This window comes from Notolepis coatsorum (genome assembly GCF_963971535.1).
Source record: "Notolepis coatsorum genome assembly, chromosome: 1".
In the NCBI taxonomy this organism is placed as follows: Eukaryota; Metazoa; Chordata; class Actinopteri; order Aulopiformes; family Paralepididae; genus Notolepis; species Notolepis coatsorum.
In genome coordinates this window covers 209,484,347-209,502,263 of record NC_140165.1, presented here as the reverse complement: position 1 = coordinate 209,502,263, position 17,917 = coordinate 209,484,347, and the positions used below count along the sequence as shown (strand labels likewise).

General features: G+C 44.0%; 1 protein-coding gene across 1 annotated transcript in view; it reads right to left on the bottom strand.

Moving 5' to 3' along the window:
* Positions 1-671: 671 nt before the first annotated feature.
* The window catches only part of st3gal4 (ST3 beta-galactoside alpha-2,3-sialyltransferase 4), a 91,901-nt gene continuing 74,655 nt past the window's right edge, over positions 672-17,917 (bottom strand). Inside the window, exons 11-12 of the mRNA XM_084329004.1 lie at positions 5,492-5,641; positions 672-3,403 (exon numbers count right to left, since the gene is read on the bottom strand). Coding sequence (XP_084185130.1) covers positions 3,314-3,403; positions 5,492-5,641 — 240 coding nt within the window. The 3' untranslated portion in view covers positions 672-3,313. The remainder of the gene's footprint in view (positions 3,404-5,491; positions 5,642-17,917) is intronic.

The following is a 17,917-nucleotide window of genomic DNA, read 5'->3' as shown; positions in this document are numbered from 1 at the left end:
TACCTAACATAAAGCCTACATCCCTTTGATCAGAGGTCAAAATAAATGTTCTGCATAATCATGAGCTCAGCTATGGAACCAGAGAGGGCGCCGCGGCTGGTATTATGTGATGTGGGCCTGAAGTGCCAAAGGCATAACTCCACTTCATGTCAGCACTAATAAGGACAGTACCCTGTTTACAGAGGGGGTGGAATCAACATTAACATCTGTAGCTAGCAGCAAATGTACGTTAGTCACTCTCAATAAAGAGCATTGTGCTGTCTCCTGGTATTCCAGATGTTCATGTACGAGGTCTTGCCATGCGCTGCTAGACTAGTGCTGCTGTTGGAATTGCCTCGAGCAGTTGAGCCACACTACTGCATGACTGCACCATGTGCCATAAAGAGCAGTGCCAAAAAGAATGCATGCTACCTACAGACACTCTACACCCTCTAGTGGCGACTGTTCAGCTCCACACATGTTCACTCAGGTCACTTACTACCGTCTTGACAATTAACCCTGTTCATTTCCATAGAGATTTGAATCTGTTCAATAATTATCTGATAACCCACATGAGTGCCAACACTCTGACGACGACTCTGAGTCGCGCTGAAGATAAAACATCGGTGCATTGATGAGAACTGACGAGCTGAGATTCATTTGGATTTCATTTTTTATTACATTATAAAATTAATTACATACTATAGGCCTACAGCAAAAAAACATCCAGTGGTACCATTTCAGCAATAATGTTCTTTTGAAAATAAAAAATTAAAATAATAAAAAAAATAACCAAAAGAATTAAATAAAAAAATCAAAGAAAAGTGTTAAAATCAGGAGTCAAGAGAAATATCTGGAATTAATGTTGTTATTTCATCTCGAACAAAGAGCTGACGTGAATCGAAGTCGGCTCACTGAGTGAGACGGAATACTGTAGTCGGCGGTGAGGACTTTGACAGCTGACTGGTCCAGTATGTAGGCCTACATGAACTCTGGCCAGAAACAATGTTCAGCATCCTGCTCCAACTATACGTCTCACTATAGGTCTGAAAATACTTGATTGATTAAAGTATGGAAAGGGGGGGGGGGGGGGGGGGGTCCACACGCCCAATCAAACTGAGGTAACATCATTGCTTGAACAACATTTTACATCACTGTTATATTAATGACTACAGGAAGACACGTCTATTTTGATTAGCTTTGATATTCTGTATTATTCAAACCTGCGGTATTCTCTTAAAAGACCACAGTGTTGTAGGTTATGTAGGTTTGCAATGTTATAGTGACATGAAGTCCTCCTACTGATCAATAAAAAGAGAAAAAGCAAGTAAACATCTGGTCACTAGTTCAAGTATTTCAGATCTACAGAATATGAGGTCAAGGCAGTAGGGGCTAGGGGCTGTTTCAATCTAATGCACCACTAATGTGATCAAAATGCATGTGAATTGCATCAGCAGAGATTGTATCCACCTTTAAAACGGCATAAAAAATTAGGAACATTAGTCCTCATTCTCGAAGATGTACCTTTGTAAGTATCTTGGTAAAAAGTTTGTACCAACATATTTACAAAAATCCTCCTTACTCCGGGTTCCTGAACGTGTGAAACGGTCTCCGTAAGTGGCCAACATTTTCGCAGCTGGGTTCCCATGAATGAAAAACGTCACAAATGTTTTACCCGAAGCTCATACACCTTAATTTGCATACAGAAACGCCCCGCCAGCTCCTTATAAGGAGAGGCTATCCATTGAGTCTACTCCCTGCTGACCCTTATGGGGGAAATATCCAACAGGTAGTGCGAAAGCAATTTGCGACTGATAAATTAGATTAGATTAGATTCAAATATATTGTCATTTACAGCACAAGTACAGCATCCAACCAGAGTGCAAATGTAACAGTAAAGTGCAATAGTAACATACAATGCACAGGTGATGAAACTGGTAAAAGGCTTAATTTGGGATAAATAGTTAGTGATTGCGGTCACGTCAATTCTACAGACATCCTCGTAATTAATTTATTATAATAATAATAATAAATACGACAATATTTGTATCATTAACAAATACGTTTTGCATTTATAGTCATGACTCAATGAGGCATTGTGAGCATTACACGCACACACACACACATGTGCGTGCACGCTCCGTACATGTAGTGCAAAAGCAATTTACGACTGATCAAAATTAGATTAGATTAGATTAAAATGTATTGTCATCATACAGCACAAGTACAATACAACGAAAATAAGTTTGGCATCCAACCAGAGTGCAAATGTAACAGTAAAGTGTAATAGTAATATACAATGCACAGGTGATTAAACTGGTTAAAGGCTTAATTTAGGATAAATCATGGTGATTGTGGTCACTTTGATTATACAGACATCCTCGGAATTAAATAATTATAACAATAATAATACGACAATATTTGTATCATTAACAATTACGTTTTACATTTATAGTCATGACTCAATGAACCATGACCGAGAAACGGCTGTGTGTGTGTGTGCGCTGAGTGCATCTGCCTTATGCATCATCACCAAGCCGTTTCTCGGACATGGTTCGTTGAGTCATGACTATAAATGTAAAACGTAATTGTTAATGATACAAATATTGTCGTATTTATTATCATTAAAATTATTTAATTCCGTGGATGTCTGTAGGATCGAAGTGACGGCAATCCCCAAGAACTTCTCCCAAAGACGGCTGTTATATACTCAGGTGCACGCCAATACATCGAGACAGTCGTATTTATTAGTTACCATTATAATTATTTTATTCCGTGGATGTTTGTGGGATCGAAGTGATGGCAATCCCCAAGGATTTATCAGAAAGAAAGCCGTTAAAAACACGGGCGCACACCGGTCTGTCTGACTTACGTCCAATTTACGACTGCCTTTTCGAGTTCGTAAATCCTACAACGAATTTACAATATGAAGCCATTCGAGAATGCAGAATAAATCCGTAAATCGAGTTACAAAGGAATTCCTTGGTAACTTTCACGTATGTCTGTTCAAGAATGAGGACCATTGTACCTAAATGCACAGGACATTCAGGCATGCGATTTGAATCTAAAGACCCAAACCAATTGAATCAGACTGGGTGTTGCCAAGTTACAGTGCTTCCTGACTGTGTTGAATGTGGACAAAATCCATCTGGATACAATCCAGATTTGTTGAAAAATTATGCAAGTGCCAAGTGTAAATTAATTGTGTGTGTATGTGCGTGTGTGCATGTGTGCGTGTGTGTGTGTGTGTGTGTGTGTGGTGTGTGTGTGTGTGTGTGTGTGTGTGTGTGTGTGTGTGTGTGTGTGTGTGTGTGTGTGTGTGTGTGTGTGAGGGTCACGTGTGTGGGTGCAGGTATAAAATGGCCCCTGAATCCTCCAGTCTTTGTAAGGCTTCCGCTTCATTATTGAGGTCATGGTAGGAATTCTGAAAAAAAATTAAAACATCAGTGAATAATATATATTTTTGGTCATATCAATCCTCAATAGTGATGCTGGCAAACACACCAATATGTGCTGTCTATCATATAACATTCTTTTTGGGGGCATCATCAATAGAAAGAGAATGCTAAAAAGCAAATATCAAGATTTCTCACCAAATGATTTCTTCTGAGATTATTTTGATCAGAATGTTCGGTTGAAAATCTCAGTTTGGGTTTGACATTGCGTCACACTTCTCATTACCACGCAAACCATCGATTGGATGATCTAACGTGTGACTAACACGTGAGCAATGAGAAATCATTAGCAAAAGGTTCCCTCTAAATATCCTGATATTTATTTCCCCCCACATGGCGCTGCTGGGCCCAGAAGCCTAGCATTGAGAAAACAAATAGAGAATAATCATTTAAAATCCTCTCGAAAAAAGCTAATTAAGGTCCCTGATCAACCCACATCCTGACGAGGCGCGTCCTGGGGCGTCTGCACCAATTCAGAGAAACGTACGTCTCGCCTCCGTTACTAAGCAGAGATATGGGTGGCATGATATTACACACACCAAGGACATGCACATTTAATTAAATTAAACATACGCTCCCCCCACCCCCATCACATATTGATTTATCATTCTGTGACCTTGCTTGCGTACGTTTTCAAAAAATAAAGAAATAATAAGAATGCATTAACCCTTTCACTAGCAAACTACAAAGGGTTAACACTTTCACTACAGACGGTTAACCTTTCACTACCACACTACAAAGGGTTAATGCTTTCACTACCACTGTCTATCTGTATGTCGTGTGTGTCATATATGTTATGATGAATTGAAAATGGGGGACCCTGATGTAAACAAGACGAAAGTCTTTCTCTGGTCTGCATCCCCTTAACAATTGTATGTATTGAGCTGTACTGTATTGTACCCATTCTGCAATCTGTTAATAAACTTTTCAATCAATCAATCAATCAATCAATCAATCAATCAATCAATCAATCAATCAATCAATCAATCAATCACACTACAGACGGTTAACCTTTCACTACCACACTACAGAAGGTTAACCTTTCACTACCACACTACAGACAGTTAACCCTTTCACTACCACACTACAGACGGTTAACCTTTCACTACCACACTACAGACAGTTAACCCTTTCACTACCACACTACAGACGGTTAACCTTTCACTACCACACTACAGACAGTTAACCCTTTCACTACCACACTACAGACAGTTAACCACAGTCCTCCCTTGTCTTTTCTTATCTTTCTCACTGTGCCTCACTGCATCACTGAGCACAGAGTGACAGTTACCATCTTCCTGGACTCTTACTTTTGAAACAGCACTGTGCAATAGTACACCTACTGTAGACTTCAGTATATTTTTACTGTATTTATTTACTGTATATTTTATTCCATTTTTATTCTATTCTTATCTTAGGCTATTTGATTTGTTTTGTTATTCTTATTCTTGACCGGTTCTGTCTAAATGTTTAATGTTGAGCGATTTGCAGTGTCAAATTTCCCTCTGGATAATAAAAGTATTTCTATTCTATTCTATTCTAATTATACAATTACTGTATCTAGGTTCAGGTTAGGACTGTGGCTGGTCAGACACATGGAATGCTACACAAGCTACTAGAATGAGAGCTAGCTTCATAGATTTCATATTACCGGCTGTGAGAGACAGGACTGAAGCCTATATGCTTTCATATATTTCATATTACCTGTGAGAGACAGGACTGAAGCCTATATGCTTTCATATATTTCATATTACCTGTGAGAGACAGGACTGAAGCCTACCTTCATAGATTTCATATTACCTGTGAGAGACCAGGACTGAAGCCTACCTTCATAGATTTCATATTACCTGTGAGAGACAGGACTGCAGCCTACCTTCATAGATTTCATATTACCTGTGAGAGACAGGACTGCAGCCTACCTTCATAGATTTCATATTACCTGTGAGAGACAGGACTGCAGCCTACCTTCATAGATTTCATATTACCTGTGAGAGACAGGAATGCAGCCTACCTTCATAGATTTCATATTACCTGTGAGAGACAGGAATGCAGCCTACCTTCATAGATTTCATGTTGTCGTATCCGTAGTAGTGGATCGGGAGCTTCTGGTTCTGGGAGGTAGGGTATCCAAAGCCAGCTATGTGGACCACGTCACAGTAGTTGAGGGCTAGGAACACAGACAGGATCCCTGTGGTTGGATGTACAGGCTGCTGGAACAAAGAAAGGCTCCATCAGACCACTAGCAGCAGTCACCTGTAGATTCGCTACAGCAAGGTCTCTCTTCATTCTTCTGGCCGAGGACCCCCAGACTGATACACATCAGAACGTGGATCCCATTTGAAGATTTTGTCTGTTAGATATTTAAAAAGTGCTGTAAGTAAGTGGTATTTCTTTGTTAAAATACGCGTTAAGTAGCAATACATTCAGACAGATGTCATTGATGTGTGTTTGGTCAGTAACATGAGTCTCCCAGACCCTCCGCTAAACACAAAATTTATGTTTTGGTATCCTGTTCCCACTTTATCCAATCAGGATATATTTTTACTTATTTCAAGAGATCTTGCCAAGCCAAATTTTCTGACTGCATTGGCAGATTATTTTACTTGTCTCAAGCTCATATTTGCTTAAAATGTTTTTGCAGTGTGGAGTTCTCTCTCCTGATTGGATAAAGTGGGAAGGGATACTAGACAATGTATTTTTATATTTTCTGTTTACTGCAGAGCGGAGGGACTGGGAGACCCATGTTACTGACCAGACACTAGATATCAGTGATGGCTGTCGGAATGTAGAACTATTATTTGAACATGTACAGTAGACCACTTATTTTAACAACGATACCACTTACAGCACCTTTAGTGTCTTTTTGACATGTGGCATGTCATAGGCTTCCAACGTATCTGAAAATGTGTCTTAAACACCACACACAAGTGACACATAAGATGTTAGCATGGGGAATTTTGTCAATTTTTTTACGACATATTTTCAGATACACTGGAAGCCAGAAAGAAGGCAAAGAATGGAACCCACATGTCAAAATTACGGTGATGAGGTTTCCCTCATTTACAGTCACATCGAGTGTAAATACAGAAATAAGCAAAAAAAACATACATTCACATATACAATCATAACAATAAGGCAACAAGGCGAGACAAAAGTAAGGATAACAAATCAATTACAACACATACAACTTGATTGACAAAGGTTGGAATTAAACCTTCTCATAAAGGACACAGTGATCAGTGTCATATCTATCATTAGTGATGAATCTGAGGGCAGAGTGACAGACAGAGTCCGGGATTTAAGGGTTGAGGCCGCAGAATGCCTATAAATCACATCACCATAGTCCGAGACTGATAAGAAAACTGGTATGGGCTTTAAATCCAGGATTCCATAGATGCCTGTAGCTACTGTAGTGGAGGAGACGCCAATGAGAATAGTCACTCTATGTACATTGTCTCATGGTGCTAACTTGAATGAAATAGTGAAATGAAACTATTCCCAGTTTTTCTGCCAGACTCCCTGGACCTGCCTCAAGGAACCGTCCTCGCTTTCCAGTCGATTTACTCTTATGGGAAAACAACGCTTCTTACCTGTGTTCTACTAAACTCTACCATTACAATGGAATCTTACAGAATGTACAGGCAGGCAAACACAGACGTGACAAAAAACAAATATGTACCAACTTCAACCAGCCACTAGATGGGGCCAAAGGGCCACAAACCAATTACTTCCACTGCCATGTACTGTAGTTTTCAAGGGCAGTTCCCACTCCAGCATAAATTATATGGTCATCCATTTAATGATTTTTAATCCAGAGCATGGCTTTCTGGGAAACTCTGGGGGGGGGGGAAATGCCCAAAGTTAGCTGGTATGAGCAGCACTGGACAAACGAGGCTGGTGACCACTGACCAGGGACGATGCCATAACCACTGGACTCAGGACTAGTGTATTCTTCACCATAAAACATCCATATTTTCTTTTTAATTCATGTTGAATAAAAAGTACCAGAAATGCTGGTTGTGTTCCTGCTCTAAAACACTGACCAACAGCATGTATCTGTTGGCTGGAGTTGCTTCCAAACATGTCATTGGTGGAAGTTAAATGTTCCTGTTCTGACAGATGTACAAAAGAAGAAGAAGAATACTAACATTCAGAATCACTAACATTGTAATGTTGTAATGTAAAACATGCTTCAGCACAATTCCAGTGTGCATTCATGGGGAGAATAAAACGTGAGTAAAGGAAAATGTTCAAGCTTTTTTTTTTCTGGATGAAAACCAATCACGCTGATACGCTGATCAATCGACGAAACAATCATTAGATGAACCGATTACTTAAAGAATAGCATCAGGCGGCTGGAGTGTAAACGTACAGTAACTCCGTCCCTCTCACAGGCGCGTACAGTGCTTCCCCGCTGTTTGCTGCTTAGAGTTAGTGCCTGTGTCAATGATTATCCATGTTCACGGAGGCAGGGAGAAGGGGGAATTGTTTCCACATGCGGGGAGAACGGAGAGAACAGACTCTTTCCTTTCCATCCCCATCCAGAATGCCACACACTGTCCCACTAGCCTTCCCATATCTGTCCTCCATCTTCTTTCCATCTAGTTAGAATGCTTCCTCTCCCTCCCCGTGTTGCTCCCAAGGGTCATTCTCTATTGTCCCAATCTGTCGACTTGTTACATTAACAACGGAAATAACAGGAAGACACTTGCGTGGAAGCGTGATAGGTAAACGACTTGTTCCAGTGTGGTTACGTAATGGAAGACGAAGATGCTCTCAGCAGTAGGGATAGAGCGACAGGCCCCTGTCCAGGGTTTTCAGGAATTCCAGGAAGCGATTTTCATGGTTTAACTTGCAGTGAAAATTATTGCATGGTTCTGTAGTTCCATGACCCCACAGGGACCATAAAGCCGACTATAAACCCCAGCGTAGAGCCTCAAAAATACACGTATGTCACTCTGAAAATGAGGTTGTTTTCCCCCGTTAATTCCCGAAAAGGTTAACCCTTAGGCTTAGGAGATACAAGGTTTTCACCCGACAGCATTGACATATGCCTCTGGACAGTGGCGGCTCTGCCACTAGGGGCGCAAGGGCGCCGCCCCCCCTTCAGGCCCTGCCTGGTTATATGAGAGTAGAACAAGAAAAAGTATCTTTTTGTTTTTTGTTTTATAGCCCTATAAATAATATAAACATGTTTAAAATTAATAATATTTACTCATTTTAAGTATGTTTGTATTTCCAATGCACAATATAACGTTATTATCTCAAATAAAAAAAACACTCGTTTTCCTGAGCAGGAAGTGACATCATGTTTTTTTTATTTTTTTTTATTTTTTCGTATTTCTCGGCCCGGGCTAGACGCGATAGCGCTCTGAGTGCGCGTCACAGTTTGATCGCTGTATCCGTCACAGCCAATCAGTGCATAACGCGTTGTGCGTTGAAATATGACTATTATGTTGGAATCCGGGCGCGATTTGAAGCGGTCTAACCAGTAGCGTCAAGAATGTCTGTAGCCGCATTTCGCGGAGACGCTCTCTGATTGGCCGACGCCAGTATTTTTTTCCGTAGCAGAATTTCACAGAGACGATCTCTGATTGGCCGAATCCAATTTCTAATTCTAGCTTATTCCAATTCTAGCTTATTCCTAGGTTGGTGATGCAGGCAGCTGTTTGTCTTAGAGCGTGCCGTGCCCGTGACTGCAAGTTCTTTAGACTGTTAAGCTTAGGCACTCTTTCAAAGTTGGTTAAGGTTAGAGTTTGTCTTAGAGCATGGCGATAGAACGCCAGGTAGTTTGCAGTCTGTTCGAGCGGAAATGGACAAAGGAATGAAGTACTTGTGTTGTGTGGTGCTTCTGCTAACAAGCTAACACTTGGCTAACAAGCTATATGGCGGATGCAGTCTGGACACAGTGGACAGTGGTCTGGAATTAAACATCAACAGTGGATTATACACTTTATCAAGGCAAGCCCTGGACGTGTCAACTAAACAGTGAGTCTCTCTCTCTCTCTCGCTCGCTCTCTCTCTCTCTCTCTCTCTCTGGTTAACGTTAACGTTTGTAAATAGTTTTTTTTAGGAGCAGTACTGTTAGGCTACTGCTGGCCATTCATGAAGCGAGACATTGCTGATTGTTTATTTATTTTATAACACAAGACTATGACTACCAACTGCCTAGCCAGCCGTGTATCAATCTTGGATGCAATAATAACGTTACCACACTGACTGTGTCGATGGCTCATTGATTTAACTACTGCAGCTCTCTCGGATTGAAAATACGTGGATTATGGCTTGTTCAATATCGTCTATGTTTGAATGAATGAATGAATGAAAACTTTATTAACAGATTGCAGAATGGGTACAATACAGTACGGCTCAATACACACAATTGTTAAGGGGATGCAGACCAGAGAAAGACGTTTGTCTTGTTTACATCAGGGTCCCAGATTTTCGATTCATATCGATAGTTTAATAGCTAGCCTTGGCTCGTTTAACAATATGCAAAATATGTGTACAGCCCTGTACTCATACTGAAGTTATTCTTGGTATATAATAGGTCTGATTGTGTAACGAATCGATTCCACGTCGCGCTGTGTGTGAGAGAGAGAAGGAGAGAGGGAGAGATCTGCCTGTGTTTGGAGACGGGGCGAGTTTTGTTTCTAACTTTTCTATTTATATATTGTTGTGAATTAGAGTCTAGACTATACTTTATTTGACTGGTTGTGTGTTGTTGTAGTAACAGCTGAGCGACTCGTTCATAAGAGCCGATTCATTGCCGTGAGCGTGAGTCGAATCGCTCACGTCTTGCCATGAGTCTGTTGCGTGGTACTACCGTACTGTACATGTTTGCAAAATGTTTGGTATAGCGCCCCTAGTGGCGAAGAACCCACCGGCCGCCACTGCCTCTGGAACTTCCTGATTGATATCAGGCACCCTGAATGGAACACTTGGTCTGCTGCTCATACTTCCATTCTGTGTGTGTGTGTGTGTGTGTGTGTGTGTGTGTGTGTGTGTGTGTGTGTGTGTGTGTGTGTGTGTGTGTGTGTGTGTGTGTGTGTGTGTGTGTGTGTGTGTGTGTGTGTGTGTGTGTGTGTGTGTGTCTTTTTTTCCTACTGCTGTGCTGTGGGGACCAAATGTCAAGGTTATGGTACGGTTTAGGGTCAAGGTTAGGCATGCGATCACTACAGTTACAGTTTACCATGCTGCTATCTTTTGCATTTTATTGATGTTTTTACTATGTGAAGCACTTTGTGACCCTGGTCTGTGAAAGGTGCTATATAAATAAACTTTACTTACTTACTTACTTACTTACTTACTTACTTACTTACTTACTTACTTACTTAAAAGAACACGCCAACATTTTGGGAAATTAGCTTACCATCTTCTCCAGAGAGAAACACGAAGATAGATACCAGTTTTCCTCTCTGTGCGTTCAGTAGAAAGCTATCTGGCTGCATGTTAGCCTAGCTTAGCACAATGAATGGAAGCGGACATGGCCGGTTAGCCTAGGCATTGTCCAACTAACACCTCTCCCGAAGGCTGACCGGCCATGTCCACTTCCATTCATTATGCTAAGCTAGGCTAACATGCAGCCAGATATCTTTCTACTGAACGCACAGAGAGGAAAACTGGTATCTATCTTCTTGTATACCTGTATGCCGTGACAATTAAAACTCTTGAATCTTGAATCTTGAATCTTGTTTCTCTCTGGAGAAGATGGTAAGCTAATTTCCCAAAATGTTGACGTGTTCCTTTAAGGTTAGTGTACATCTATGGAATATCCCCACATCATATGAAAACATGGCTGTGTGTGTGTGTGTCTGTGTGTGTGTGTGTGTGTGTGTGTGTGTGTGTGTGTGTGTGTGTGTGTGTGTGTGTGTGTGTGTGTGTGTGTGTGTGTGTGTATGCACGTGTCTTAAGAGAGACCACATCAGTCCAGTGTTAGCTACTCTGCACTGGCTTCCGGTAACATTTAGAATTAATTTGAAGGTCCTCCTCTGTATATACAAAGCACTAATTAGAAAAGGACCAAGCTACATTGCCAATTCTCTTGTCAACTATGTGCCCCCAAGAACATTACAATCATCTACTACTGGTTTATTGAAGGTTCCCAACCACAGCCAAAAGAAAATCAGGGATGCAGCCGTTGCAAATTATACACCGAAGCTATGGAACACCCTACCTATGGACCTTAGTGAGGCTAAATCACTAAATATGAAGCTACGTAAGCTAAAAACATACCTCTTCACCATAGCCTTTTAATACATTCTGCCACTTACTCATTACATCCACACTATGATTAAAGCACTATTTTATTCTTTCTATTTTATGCTAATTCTATGTCTATTTGTATGATCATTACACTGTTAATGAGAGCTATTTTATTGCACTGCTTTTATTATGTCTGCACTTTATGCATTGCTTTTATTCTGTAAATCTTATGCTCCTTTTATGCCTATGTCTCCATTTCTGCTGTGAAGCACCATGGACGGCATTTCTTGTATATTATTATTATTACTCTATGGTACAGTATGTATACCCTACAGATTGAGCCCCCCCCCCCCCTGAAACAGAGAGAGCGCCCGGCAACGGCGATACAGCTGCCATTCTGTGTGTATTAGCCTCATGTGGTCACACACAGCACACCGGCCCCCAGCTCTCTGTAGCGGTCCGTGCATAGTTTGGCCACAGGCCCATGGAGCCTTGGTGAGAGGGGCAAAAGGGCCGCATATTGTCACCACTGTGAGCCAGACCAAAGAACTCAATGGAATCTTTTGTTTGGGGACAGGAGTGCTGGTGTGAGTGTAAGTGAGTGTGTGTGTGTGTGTGTGTGTGTGTGTGTGTGTGTGTGTGTGTGTGTGTGTGTGTGTGTGTGTGTGTGTGTGTGTGTGTGTGTGTGTGTGTGTGTGTGTGTGTGCGTGCGTGCGTGCGTGCGTGCGTGCGTGCGTGCGTGCGTGTGTGTGTGTGTGTGTGTGTGTGTATGTGCGTGTGTGTGTGTGTGTGTGTGTGTGTGTGTGTGTGTGTGTGTGCGTGCGTGCGTGCGTGCGTGTGTGTGCGTGTGTGTGTGTGTGTGTAGGGGGTGCTTCTGTTTGTCTGCCTGACTGGCTGGCTGGCAGGGTCATTAGTTACCCCTTGTATATCAGTCATACACATCTATTGTGCCCCAGGGCAGTGCCTGCTGCCGCTGCCTTCGCATTGGGCCTTGGACTGGCGCTTGTGGGGGGTTAGTGGGAGAGAGGGGGGCAGGTGGACGTAGGGCGGTCGCGGTATGACATTTTCTCACCGCGGTTGTGTGTGTGGCTAATCACCGCGGGATGCGGTGGTACCGCACTTCTATTCAAAAAAGAAAAGAAAAAAGTTATAATTTTTTTATTATTTTTTTTATATACCTGTATATATATTTTTTATTATTAAGACATGCAAGTTTACCCGCGATCGTGATTAGAAAAAAATTCTAAGGTCGTAGGAGTCCCGAAACTATTTTAAACATGTTTGATAATCTATATCCATTTGTCCCTCAACGTTCTGAAATGTGATAACAGTAGATTAGGGTGTTGCCTGAGTGGTGCGTTGTGGGATATATGCCCTTCTCCAACTTAAAACTAACGTTATTTGAGCGAACATTTAACGTTATTATAACACTATTTTAACGTTAGTGAATTTGAATGCACATACATAGCTAGTTAAATATCACAACTTGTGTCATCATTGTTCATCATTGGGGGAAACTAAGTGCTGCCTCTCTCCGCCACACTCGGGACCACACCAACGTTATAGAGGGCTAGCCTATAGCTAACGTCGGGACCACACCAATGTTACAGATAGCTAGCCTAAGGGCGGTTAGGTGGCGTAGCGGAGATTGCGTTCGTCACCAACCCCGGAGCTGTGAGCTGGATTCGCCTGTTCGAATCCGGCTCACAGCTCCGGGGTTGTCACCAGTTTGGCTGGCCGTTCACACTAATACAATTGGCTGTATTAGAGGGTGTGAGAAGCTGGCGGGGTGGGTCCGGGTCGTTGTAAACAGCGACTCCTACAGTTCGGTCGGGGTGCCTGCTAAGCGTGGATAGGACCTAAGTGGGATAGTGTGATCCTTCCACACGCTACGCCCTCTCAGGGAGGATCCGCGCTGCCAGGTGAAAAGAAGCGGTTGATTGGCTGGACGTGTGTCGGAGGAAGCACGTGATAGCCTCCACTCTCCCAGATGATCTGACTGTGGGGGGTAAGTGCGCAGCGACCAGGAAGGGGATTGGGAATTGGCATACGACTAACATTGGGATGGGAGAAAAATCTGAGGAAAATGGAGGGGGAAAAAGATAAAAAAATAAAATAAAAAAAAACAGATAGCTAGCCTATAGCTAACGTCGGGACCACACCAACACCACAGATAGCCAGCCCTGTTGAAAACATCAATAAAGTAAATTTGAGTCGCCACGGCGATATGTTGGTGTCTTGTCCCTCGTCCCGTAATGAATTCCTGGCCCTAATCACGTTAAAGGAAGAAGCCGGACTCCATTTCTCTGTAGGCTACTGGCCAACAGTTGTCCCCATTCTAAACAGGCCTTGTGCGCATGGAGCTAAACTTCAATACGACAGTCCTGTTGCCTTGGTAACACGTGAGAGTCTTTTCCCTGTACGTTCATGCGATTACAGCGGCAGGGATTCATCACAGGATGAGAGATAAAACACTACCCACGCAGTGCCCATGCCTGGTGAGTCAGATTCACTTTATCGACGACCATTCTGGCCCCGGGAAGCTATTTGTTTGCTTCTCTGTGTGCCACTCTCGGACCCAATGAAGAGCTGGCTGGCGTATTGTTCCATCATGGGTTAATACAGTATTGTTCCATGGGTTAATACAGGCGTATTGTTCCAGGGGTTAATACAGGCGTATTGTTCCAGGGGTTAATACAGGCGTATTGTTCCAGGGGTTAATACAGGCGTATTGTTCCAGGGGTTAATACAGGCGTATTGTTCCATGGGTTAATACAGGCGTATTGTTCCAGGGGTTAATACAGGCGTATTGTTCCAGGGGTTAATACAGGCGTATTGTTCCAGGGGTTAATACAGGCATATTGTTCCATGGGTTAATACAAGCGTATTGTTCCAGGGGTTAATACAGGCGTATTGTTCCAGGGGTTAATACAAGCGTATTGTTCCAGGGGTTAATACAGGCGTATTGTTCCATGGGTTAATACAAGCGTATTGTTCCAGGGGTTAATACAGGCGTATTGTTTACATTTACATTTACATTTAGTCATTTAGCTGACGCTTTTATCCAAAGCGACTTACAAGTTCTGTGCGACAAGACAGCAAGAAGGGTATAACTCTATCAGCTGAGTAACAATGTTCATCAAAGTGTTGCGTGTTACAGTGTAGGTTAGTTTATTAGGACAAGTGCATGACATTAAGGTTAGTCTGGGTTTTTTTTTTTTTTTTTTTTTTTTTTTTTTTTATCATTTCAGATAATGGTTGAAGAAGTGAGTCTTTAGTCGACGGCGAAAGATTGGACGGGATTCGGCTGTCCTAACTGGGATGGGTAGTTCATTCCACCATTGTGGGGCAAGGACTGAGAATAGGCGGCTTCTCTTTGATGACCCTCCGGGAGCTTGGATAGGAGTAGATCTGAGGCGGCCAGAAGACGCAGAGCGTAGGGGTCTTGAGGGTGTGTAGTTAGAGACCATTGACCGGAGGTAGGCGGGAGCGGTTCCCTTTGCCGCACGGTATGCTAGGTCGAGGGCCTTGAAGCGGATACGTGCAGCAATGGGGAGCCAGTGCAGGTCCCTAAGAAGTGGGGTGACATGGGCTGACTTCGGTAGGTTTGAGATCAGGCGGGCCGCTGCATTTTGAATGAGTTGAAGAGGCTTGGTGGCAGTGGCCGGGAGGCCAGCTAGCAGTGCGTTGCAGTAGTCGAGGCGGGAGATGACTGTTGATTGGACGAGGAGTTGGGTGGCTTCTTTTGTCAGGAAGGGGCGTATCCTTCTGACGTTGCTCAGGAGGAATCTGCAGGTTCTGGTTGTCGCTGCGATGTGAGCAGAGAAGTTCAACTGGTCGTCGAGGACAACACCAAGGTTCTTGGCGGTCGGCGACGCGGTCACAGCTGCATTCTCGACTGTGATGGAGAGGTCGGTCAGGGGGGAGGATTTGGCCGGCAGGTGGAGCAATTCTGTTTTGCTTAGGTTCAGTTTGAGGTGGTTGGTCGTCATCCAGGCGGAGATGTCGGACAGACAGGCCGAGATCCGCTCAGAGACGTGGATATCTGAGGGAGGGAAGGAGAGGAAGAGTTGAGTATCATCGGCATAACAATGATATGAGAAGCCATGAGATGTGATAATGTTACCCAGTGATTTAGTGTAGAGGGAGAAGAGAAGGGGTCCTAGGACCGAGCCCTGGGGGACACCCGTCCGGAGGGGGCGGGGTGGCCGACAGAGTCCCTCTCCATGACACTTGGTAGGAGCGGTCATTGAGGTATGATGTCAGCCATGTCAGCGCAGATCCAGCCACTCCCATTCCTGCGAGGGCCGCGAGGAGGATCTGATGGTTGACTGTGTCGAAGGCTGCAGATAGATCTAGGAGAATCAGGACAGAGGAGAGGCCTTTCGCTTTTGCTAAGTGAAGTGCCTCTGTGACCGCAATGAGGGCCGTTTCTGTGGAGTGGCCAGTCCGGAAGCCAGACTGATTGGGGTCTAGGAGGTCATTCTGTAAGAGATAAGCAGTAAGTTGGTTGGATACAGCACGTTCAAGTGTTTTAGAAAGGAAGGAGAGAAGAGAGACAGGGCGATAGTTGGCTATGACGGTGGGGTTCAGGGTTGGTTTTTTTATGAGGGGCGTGACTCTGGCTTGTTTTAGGGAGGTGGGGACCACCCCCGAGTTGAGTGAGGAGTTGATGGTTGCAGTTAGGAATGGGAGGATGTCCGGTGCTATGGTCTGGAGGAGTGGGGAGGGTAGCTGGTCCAGCTGGCATGTAGTCGGACGGTTCGACGTTACCAGTGTCAGGGTCTCGGCTTCAGGTTCCAGGGGTTAATACAAGCGTATTGTTTCCAGGGGTTAATACAGGCATATTGTTCCAGGGGTTAATACAGGCGTATTGTTCCAGGGGTTAATACAGGCGTATTGTTCCAGGGGTTAATACAGGCGTATTGTTCCAGGGGTTAATACAGGTTTGGCGAGGGGAGCTGAAGAGGGACGACCCGCTCAGAGTCTCTCAGACTCCTGTTGGAATGTGGTCGAGTTGAGTCTATCCAGTCAGCCATAGGGAAAGAGAGAAGGAGACAGTGAGGGGAGGAGGAGGAGGAGAGGGTTAGAGAGAGACATAATATAAAGGAGGAGACATGAAGAGGAGATACAGACAGGAGGAGGAGGAGGAGGAGGAGGAGGAGGAGGAGGAGGAGGAGGAGAGGGTTAGAGAGAGACATAATATAAAGGAGGAGACATGAAGAGGAGATACAGACAGGAGGAGGAGGAGGAGGAGGAGGAGAGGGTTAGAGAGAGACATAATATAAAGGAGGAGCCATGAAGATGAGACATACATACAGGAGGAGGAGGAGGAGGAGGAGGAGGAGGAGGAGGAGAGGGTTAGAGAGAGACATAATACTAAAGGAGGAGACATGAAGAGGAGATACAGACAGGAGGAGAGGAGGAGGAGGAGGAGGAGGAGGAGGAGGAGGAGGAGGAGGAGGAGGAGAGGGTTAGAGAGAGACATAATATAAAGGAGGAGACATGAAGAGGAGATACAGACAGGAGGAGGAGGAGGAGGAGGAGGAGGAGGAGGAGGAGGAGGAGGAGGAGGATGAGGGTTAGAGAGAGACATATTAAAGGAGGAGCCATGAAGATGAGCACATACAGGAGGAGGAGGAGGAGAGGGTTAGAGAGAGACATAATATAAGGAGGAGCCATGCAGAGGAGATACAGACAGGAGGAGGAGGAGAGGAGAGGAGACGGAGGAGGAGGAAGGAGGAGGCAGGAGAGGAGGAGGAGGCAGGAGGAGGAGGAGGAGGAGGAGAGGGTTAGAGAGAGAGATGTAATATAAAGGAGGAGACATGAAGAGGAGACAGACAGGAGGAGGAGCAGAGGGTAAGAGAGAGACATAATATAACGGAGGAGACATGAAGAGGAGACATACAGAGGAGGAGGAGGAGGAGGCGGAGGAGAGGAGAGGGTTAGGAGAGAGACATAATATAACGGAGGAGACATGATAGAGGAGATACAGACAGGAGGAGAGGAGGAGGAGAGGGTTAGAGAGAGACATAATATAACGGAGGAGACATGAAGAGAGGAGACATACAGGAGGAGGAGGAGGAGGAGAGGGTTAGAGAGAGACGTAATATAAAGGAGGAGACCATAAAGATGAGACATACAGGAGGAGGAGGAGAAGGAGGAGGAGCAGAGGGTAAGAGAGAGACGTAATATAAAGGAGGAGACAGGAAGAAGAGAGACAGACGACAGAGGAGGAGGAGGAGAGGGGAGGAGGGGGGGTAAATACAGAAGGACGA